General features: G+C 37.1%; 1 protein-coding gene across 1 annotated transcript in view; it reads right to left on the bottom strand.

Moving 5' to 3' along the window:
* Window positions 1–1,177: 1,177 nt before the first annotated feature.
* LOC106530529 (plexin-B2) overlaps window positions 1,178–9,581 on the bottom strand; it is a gene marked incomplete at its 3' end in the record, with an annotated part of 154,799 nt that continues 146,395 nt past the window's right edge. The window contains 4 exon segments of the mRNA XM_014026170.1: window positions 1,178–1,387; window positions 3,840–3,942; window positions 5,373–5,549; window positions 5,626–5,762. Of these exon segments, the coding sequence (XP_013881624.1) occupies window positions 1,178–1,387; window positions 3,840–3,942; window positions 5,373–5,549; window positions 5,626–5,762 (627 nt within the window).

Genomic DNA, 9,581 nt, shown 5'->3' with positions numbered 1-9,581 from the left:
GCTTTCAGCTAACTTTTTGTTACTTTTAAATAGAGTTAGCCATTTAATGTTTTAAGCTAGCAGCTAGCATTTGTGTTTAGCTAACTTCAGCATTTTTTAAATGTTCCTTTTTTACTAGTTTTCTACTTTTGCCTGGATCTTGCTGCTTTTTGCAAACTTTAGTCAATCTTTTAGCAAGCATTTTGTTACTTTCAAATATAGTTATTTTTTTGATGTATTAAGCTAGCAGCTAGTTTAGCTAACTTTTGGCCAACTGACATTTTTTAAATGTTCCTATTTTTAACTAGTATTCTGCTACTTTTAACTGGCTTTTGCTGCTTTTAGCAAACTTTTGTCTGCTTTTAGGTAGCATTTTTTTATATTTAAATACAGTTAGACTTTTGATGTATTCACCAAGAATTTTGCTATATTTAGCTTTAAGCTACCTCTTACAACTTCCAGTATTTACTTAGTATTTTCCTTTATTTAGCTTTCAGCTAGTATTTTTCTATGTTTAGCTTTTAATAGCCCAATTTTAGGTGTTAGCTATCCTTTTCCATTTAGCCTTTAAGTGATCTTCAGTATTTAGTTAGTAGCTTGATTTGTTMAACTAGTGTTTTTCTCCTTTTAGCTAACATTTTGCAGTATTTAGCCTTAAGCTGACTTTATGCTGCATTTAGTGTATTTCTCTTTTTAGCTAGTGTTTTTAACTTCAGACTTGCTGCTTTTAACCAGTGCTATGCTACTCTGAGATTTAAGCTACTCTTTGCTACTTTAAGCTTTAAGGTGGCGTTTTGCCATTTTAGCTAGTTTTTTTGTATCATTTAGCTTTTAGTGTCTAGATACTTTGATATTTAAGTTAGCCTTCACAATTTTTAGCTTTTAGCTATTGTTTTTCCATTTTTAGCCATTGTTCAGTATCCTTTAGCTTTTAGCCAGTGTTTCAATGCTTTGAGCTTTTAGCCAGCCAATGCTACTTTTAACTTTAAGCTATATGTGAGCTAGCCTTTGCTACTTCTAGCTAGCATTTAGCTCTTTTTTTTAACATAATTGACTCTGTTTCAGCTGCTTCAGCAGATTTTAGCAGTTTGAAAGTTTATTTCTGAGTTAGGTTCCCCACAGAACAGTAATAATTATTTAGCTCTGATTAGATTTAAAGTGTTATCCAGACGCAGCTGCATGAACGGTTTTAACTCACGTTGACGATGATGACGCTCGTCTCAGTGATGATGTTCTTGGAGAGGTTTTTGAACGTGGGGTCAGAGTGATAATTAAAGTCCTCCAGGTCCTCCACCACGTTGTCCAGCTGGACGACCGTCCTCAGAGACTGACCGTCCCRGCAGCACGTCACCTTCGGGGACAGAAACTCCAGGAACGTGTCGTTCTTACTCAAGTCTTTGGCAGAAAACTGAGGGACGCAGAAAAGAATAAAATCATTTCAGATGCAACAACGGTGTCATTTTCTCATTAAATCTAAAGTTTCTAACGCAGTTTCTAGTCGCTCCTCGCTCCGTGYGGCTCCCCACCGAGTCTCCCCCTCAATCTCCCAGAAGCAGACAGAGACTTGTGATGAAACGACAACAAAGTGAGTTCACCTCCTCTCCCCTGCAGCGAGTCCTTCCTGAGAGACTCTGTCACTCAAAGCTGCCGAGCGGTGAAATGCAAGCGTCGCCTGTTTCTCCCACTTCAGGCTTTCTACTCTGAATGAGAAACCTGCAGCTGTTTCTGCAGACCGACGTTCATCAAACTGACGTTTTGCACTTATCAAAGAGCGTTTTATGATCTGCAACGTTCCTCGTCTTACTTTAGAGGTGTGCTGAAAGAGGCTCATAGCTTTAAAAATACAAAACACTATTTATTCCTCATCTTATWTCTGCAGCAGCTCTTGGTTTACATTTAGCTCATATGTGGATTAATTTAGCTTTTCCTACAAATAACTGTAGCTAKATTTCTCATCTACCTCAGTAGCTAATAACTTTAGCTAAAACTCAGCTACGTTCACTATCAAACTCATTAACTGAACTTAAACTTAACTGAACTGATAATTTGCTAGTCAGCTTGTAAATGTAGCTAAAGTTCCKGTTTAGCTCATTTGCTATTAAATTTAGCTGTTTACCAAGTTGCTCATGTAGCTAAATATGGCAGCTATCTCATTAGCACGTTAGCTTACCAAATATTCTCATTTAGCTTATAATCTTGTAATTTCAGCTACATTCATAAGTTACCTTGTTACGTTTCAAACTGATTCAGCTCATTTAGTAAATCAAACATTTTAGCTAATTTAGATAATTCTTCAAAGGATCCTGTTAGCTTTTATTTGTAGCTGAATTTAGCTGATTTGTGATTAATTTCATCTATTTATCAATTTGCTCGCAATAAAAAATGTGTCTACATATTTCAGCTAACTCATTAGCATGTAAAAATTATCTCGTTTAGCAGACTGTACTGCTTAAGGAAGCTGAGATCCTTCAATGTCTGATCTTCTACAAGTCTGTTGTTGAGAGRGTCATCTCTTCTGCCATCATCTGTTGGGGCAGCAGCATCAGAGCCAGGGACCTAAAAAGGCTAAACGACCTGATAAAGAAGGATTTTACATCAAATCAAGAACATTGTGGACAACCCTGACCATCCTCTTCATCAGACTGTCATAGAAAGACAAAGTGTCTTCAGTTGGAGGCTTCTTCAACTTCACTGTAATACAGACGCTACAGAAGATCCTTCCTGCCCACAGCCATCAGCATCTACAATAAGMTTTTAGTTAAATGAGTTACAACAACACCTCATTTCCCTCTGGGATCAATAAAGTATTTTTGAATTGAATTAGCAGTTAGCTGATGTATATTTGGCTAGTTAGCTTGCTTTTAGCTGATTAGCAAGTAGATTAAAATAAARTTGACAGACTGCTTATTAGCGGCAAGTCAGGAGCTTAGAGGAGAAATATTAGAAACAGTTTACTCTGAACCTTTAAATACTGATGTTACAGAATAATTATATCTGTTCTACCTTGACACTGTCCAGTAATCACATCTCATGATAACTAGTTTCAGCTGTGTTAATCTAACAGCTGTAGACTTACAGACTCCAGCAATGCATGACCTGTCTTATTTTGATAAGGTACTTCCTGGGCTGACAGCTCTGTCATTGGTTAGGTGTTACAGTTGTCGATTGTTGTGATTGGTTGTAAACGTGTTGCAGGATGTTTTATTATCGGCTGCTCTGCGCTGACGCAGCAGCCACAACTTCTTTGATTGACTTCTGCTCTGTTGTTGCTCAAATTAAACCCTTTGACGGCCACACACGCAGACTTTCTGTGCATTTATTCCAACGTGTTTCTGCATTCTTGGTAAATCATACCACAACTGATTTATCTGATTATTCAAACTCCAAACTTGGAGAGCTGCAGCTTCTGAACACCAGCTAAAATAAATCAAAACAGGACAGAAAACTCTTGAAGTGAAACCAAAAAAAAAAAAAAGAAATAAAGAAACAAAAAGCTGTCAGGAGATGAAACGTTGAATGAAGGAGGTAAAAAAAAAAAGCAAATACAGCAATTTTACAGAATAAAATCCAACCGTTCAGCTGCTGTCAGAGTATTGATCTGTTGTCAGACTCAGGTCATATTTCCATCTCTGCTCTGACTTTTATCACTTCGACTTTCATTCAGTCAAACTGTGGAGCAGGTCCATCCATCAAAAACAGCTTTAGTTGTGAGTTCGGTCAGATTTGATGCCAATGACCCTCCATCAAAATATAAACTGCTGTTTGGTACCAAAAACTACATCCAATATCTGCATTCAGMGGGGTTTAAGTTTTATTTTTCCTTCTAATAAAGAATAAATTTATAAAACATCAACTCTTACTTCCACAGGAGTGTCGACTCCGTCCTCAGTCCTCAGGACTTTCATCATGGCCGACTGGATCAGATCAAACCCGTTTCCTCTCACCACGATCTTTCGACCGCCACTACGAACACAGAACACCAGTTAGACACCAACTGTCTTTACTGGTCACATATTTACACCTTTTTTCTGTCTCTATCTAAAAATAAAACTCATTTAGATAATAAAACAAAATATTTTTTTATAAATTACACAGTGATGTTACAAATCAAAGTTAGCCCTCAGATGTGCTGTGAATGACTGTCAGCTACTACCACACCAGATTATCAGTGACGATCTGTAAAAATAAAAGAGCCATTAAAACGACATCTACAGCTAATTTGTTAACAAGTAATTTTAGCTGCATTTCCCAACAAGCTCATTACCAATAAATTTCAGGAGAATCTTAGCTAAAAAGTAAGAKATTTAGCTGATTCTGTAAGCTAGCTTATTAACGCAGCTGAACTATTAATTTTAGATAAATTTAGTAAACGTGTGTCATTTAGCTCAGTTGTGTTTTGACTTCATTTAGCTACATTTACCACTTCAGTCAATTGCTAATAAATGCAGTTATTTTTCACAGCTAACTCATTAYCTAGTAAAGTTAACTTAAGACGTAAATATTTAGCCAAATTTGCACCTAGATTCTTTAGTAATTTTAATAAAATTTACTTAACAATAACAATATTTAGCTAATTATACAAGCTAGCTAAAAGCTTATAAATTTAGCTAAATTTGTCACCTAGTTCGTTAGCTAATAAACTTAGGTAAATTTGTCATTTAGCTCATTTTTATATAATTTGGCTGCATTTAGCCATATTTAGCTACTTCATATGCTAACTATGCCGTTATTTTCAAAAGCTAACTCATTAGCAATTTAGCTTCATTTGTTATTTAGTAACTTTAGCTTAATATGTAAAGTATTGAGCTAAAATTGCATCTATATTCTTAAATGATTTTTTAAAATTTTTACTCCACAGTAACAATATTTAGCTAATTTTGCAAGCTAGCTTATTAGCTTATCAAATTAACTTAATTATTGCTTGATTTGTCAGCTAGCTCATGAGTTAGTAAACTTAGCTAAATATGTCATTTAGCTCATTGGCTATTTAATTTGGCTACATTTAGCCACATTTACCCGTTATTTCACATGCTAATAAAGGCAGTTATTGTCACAGCTAACTCATTAGCAAGTAAATTCAGCTAAATTTGTTATCTAGCTGATTAGCTAYTAATGTTATCTAAAAACAAGTTATGCTAATATGTAAATTGTTTAGCTAAATTTGCGTCTCGTTTTTGAATTTGAAGAAAAATTTAGTCCACAGTAGCAAGTAAGTGAAGATTTTTCTGTATTTGCTAAGGTATAATAGATACGGCGGCCATCTTGAATTCTGTTAAGTTACTAATTTCCCAGCGCTGAATGTTTCAGCTGAAAAATATTTGAACAATAAATTACATCAGTATCAGTTTTTACAACCAAACTTTTCTAAAATTAGCACCACAGGAAACACTCACCACATGAAGCTGGATTTGGGGAAATAATCTGTGATTTTAGGGTTTTCTGCGTACTGGAACGCTCTGGGAACATCTTTGGTGGTGTTTTGTCCGTACTTCACCGTCACCGTCAGCTGGTTGGAGGAAACTTTATCGTACTCGCCGGTCTTGCAGGTGATGGTTTCACCAAACGACAGGCTGAGAACAGGCAAACCATGAGGGCAGGTTTTAAACAAACCTGCTGTTTAATCAGTAAAGAAACATTTCTTCTTACACGTCGCAGGAGACGCCCGAGACGGAGACAGAGACGTCGTCTTGTGTCGCTGTGTCCAGATGCTCTCCTTCGATGGTGATAATGGTTCCTCCTGCTGCAGGACCCTTGGATGGATGGATGGAAAGTGGTTTGGGGTCCTGGACAGAAAGTAGGAAATTAATCGGTGTGATTCTGACAGGATCGACAAGCTAACGACTAATCTAAGAACAAAGTTGGTTGATGCAGTTTAAAACCTAATTAAAGCCTGCAGAGCTTCCTGCAGCGACATCAGAACACTTCTACCAGAACATCTGGATCATGTGCAGCTGCCAGAGATGAATTTCCCCAACAAAACTTGCTGCTGCACAGTGCTGCGTTACAAATGCTAGGTCCTAAWCACTGTTGTCTCAATCTTCGGTGGCGCCAGAGTAAAAGAAAGAAATAATGAAATATTCCTTTAAAAATATTTTTACTTTAAAGCAAATAAATAAAGAAACAGTGCAAACAAAGCACAGGTCAAACTCAAGGCCCGCGGGCCAAACGTGGCCAGTCACAGCATCACATGTGGCACGAAACAACTTCAAAGATGCATTAATGTCCTGAAATAAGCTGCTTTTGATGTGGCCCAGTTGTACCGGGAAGTGGGAAGTTCCTACTTGCAAGTTGTAAATTTAAGCTGGAACGCCCCTCCAGTGGGAACTCCCTGTTGGAAAGTGGGAGAGTTCAAGATGTTTGCTGCTCTCCACAACTCAGTGACTCTTACTTTTACTTTTAATGGTATTTCTACAGTATTTATTTCACATTTAGTCAGTCGTACACGTAGTACTTCCCAGTGTTTATAAGAGGACGTGTTAAAACGCTGTTTCTATGTAGGAAATACCAGGCAGAGCTCAGTTACTGTCGAAGTTAACATGAAACGTTAATTACGACCATGATGTGACCCTCAGTGAAAATGAGTTTGACCTAGGGATACAAGTTATCAATTAATGAATTAATCTAAAGTTGATTGATCTAATCGATCGACTAACGATTAATTGATAAGAGGCCATTTTCTTAAAAACCTGACAAAGTACAGTATTATACTTTATAAAATTCATTGTGCCAGCTGTATTAAACACTGACTGAATYAACAGAAAAATGTGTATTTCTCACACATTATTAAACTTGGACATATTTATAAAATATAACAAAACAGGAACCTGTTAGGTTGCTAATTGGAAAAAAATATATAAGTAAAACACTTAAACACAGGGTAATATTTTAAGATAAAGACTAACTCAAAAACAAACTACAAACATAAAACATCCCTGGAAGATGCGAGATACAAATTAGTACTGACAGTTTGTTTGTTTGTTTGTTTGTTTGTTTACATTCCCTCTGGTTCTATTTTAGCTGGGCTGCACGGCATGATCTGACGTCAGTTACTGTTCATTAGATTGGTTTACTGGCRGGGTTACGTCACAKAGATTAACTTCAAGTTAATATTTGTAGCGACTGTAAGACTTTTTRTCTATCACACAAGTTAAACTCAAGAAGAACATTGCCAATGCAAAGCACACTATTGTTTTCCTGTTTCTCTTTAATATTATTATTATTCAGCTTATTCCGTCTTCTTCCACGTCGCCACACTACTCTTCTTGCATACTTTGTCYTACAGCTGCCGTTGTAATTTCTATCTGTAAAGGTCCTGTGCCAAATGATTGCTATGCCTTTTGGTACCTGTAAAACTTGTAGTTTTTGAAATATTAATGTTTAAACTTTATTCCAAAATTCATATAATGGGAGTAAACGGGGCCTTGTAATGGTCCAARACTYRCCCATACTGGACTCAACTTGGTACTGCACCATACTTTAATAATATTTAATCTCAATTGTTCAGTGTTTACAATACTAATATGATTGTATTTTGTTGTTTTACTATAATATTGTCTTAATACTGCTCTATTGTTGTAATATTGTGCATTTTTTGTCAATAATTGTATTGGCAATGTGGCCTCTTTCTGCACACATACAAACCAACCCTTCCACCACCTTCTGCCACAGCTCCTTTGGTCTAATGGTCTATGTCATGGACTTTCATGTTTCATGTTCAAAACCCGGCTAATGCAACTTTAACAAAAAATCTCTTCAAACTTCATATCGTCACCTGCTGATGTGACAGGCACAAGCTGGTATAGAAAACACATTTGAACTTGGTCAAAGTTCATTCTGCAAGTCCAATGCTGCAGGCAAAGCCATGCTGCAATGATATGCTACATGGCAATGCACACTTGTTTACATCGTAAAAACCCATGTCTAGTTATTGTTGTGTCGCAAATAAGGCTAAAGATTTGCACGTTTAATTATGACGCTGCCCACATCGAGGCTGCTTTACGTTAAGCTCAACAGGGCCAGGGGTAGAATTAGGCCAGGCTGAGAGCAGTGGCGCCCTCTGCTGGATGAAGTCAAAACTACACTGAAATAAGGTTTAAACGGATGTTTTCAATTAATCGATGGAAGAAATTTTAATCTAATYAACCATTATTCTAGAATTAATCGTATGTCGATTAATTGTTTGCATCCCTAGTTTGACAAAAAACTTTCATCAAATGACATCAAATAATATCAATATATCCCACGAGGGCAAGAGGAGAACAAGTCGACTCCACCCTGAGGCTGGGAGTTGAACCTGCAACCTTCTCACTGTGAGGCGACAGCTCCAACCACTGCTCCGCCCTCAAAGAACTTCATAAATCAAAAATAAATATGAACTAATTGCTAAACATGAGTGGATTTGGATAAAAACGTGGCTCAAAAAGCTTCACATTGTGAGAAAAACAAAAACTTTTCCGAACTTTAAATCTCGCTCCGAGACGCAGGAACCAGATCTGTCGATCCAAACGGAACAGAGAGAAACTTAACGAGACGTAAAACATAAAAATTCAGAGCACAACGTTATCCTGCACGCAAAGCTTTGATCGCGGCAAAATTAAAGTGATTTTTAATTCTCTACAGCTAAATTAATAAACGTTTGAGACAGCGTTATAATTAAAACTTAACTCCAAAGGAAAGCTYAATGAAACATGAGCCGCTGCAGAGCCACACCTGAAGAATACGAAGTGACTGAAACGCTGCAGCTCCTGTTCATAAACAAGGTTTGGTTCCGAGAAACAGTAAAAAAAACAACAAAATGAGAAGAAAGAAGCAGAATCCATCAAGTCGGTGTGAAGGATTACGACGCTGCAGTGGAGTGTGAAAGAAGCCGTCTGAAAGAAACAAAACTGATCAAAACAAATCTAAAGTAAAGAAGTCCCACTGTGTTCAGGAATCAGAGCCGCACACGTTGGTTGACATTTCAAATTTACTCGTCGCGCCACAAAGCGAGCAGCAGACACGAAAATAAACAGACGTGAAGTGGCAGRGAGCCGGCCCGGCTGGAAGCTGAGCACAAAGACAACGGCAGCAGGAGGAAGGATCTGAACGGGAATCAAAGCAGCTGCTGCCGACGTTCAGGAATAAATAAAAAAAACAGATTTACAGCAGCTGGAATCTGAACACAAGAAAACAACAAGTGAGTCAAACTGCAGCTGCATGCAGGAGTTTTCACACATCAAATAAAGAAGTGTTTGTGTCAAACTCATTTAAAGACAACTTTTAAAACTCGTTTCAGAAAATAAATCTGGTCTGCAGCTCCAGGACTTCACACTGCAGCTTTGTTAAGACCTGACACTGGTTTCAACCGAGATATGAAAAATTAATTACTTTGTTCTGCTGCCATCTTGTTGATGAACCTGCACCGATTCATGTTACATGTTTGTTTTAGAGTCGTTCCTGTTGCCTCTGTGTCCATCTCTCTTTTATTCTTGCACAATTCTTTATATTATATTTGTATTAGTAGTAGTATCATTTCTAGTTAGTGGTGATTTTGTTTTTCTGTGTACTGTCTACAGTTTGTAAACTAGTGTGTGAACCTAGGCAATTCTCTTATGTTGAAAAGT

This window comes from Austrofundulus limnaeus, unplaced genomic scaffold, assembly GCF_001266775.1.
Source record: "Austrofundulus limnaeus strain Quisiro unplaced genomic scaffold, Austrofundulus_limnaeus-1.0 Scaffold531, whole genome shotgun sequence".
NCBI classification, from domain to species: domain Eukaryota; kingdom Metazoa; phylum Chordata; class Actinopteri; order Cyprinodontiformes; family Rivulidae; genus Austrofundulus; species Austrofundulus limnaeus.
This window is presented reverse-complemented; position numbering and strand designations above follow the sequence as displayed.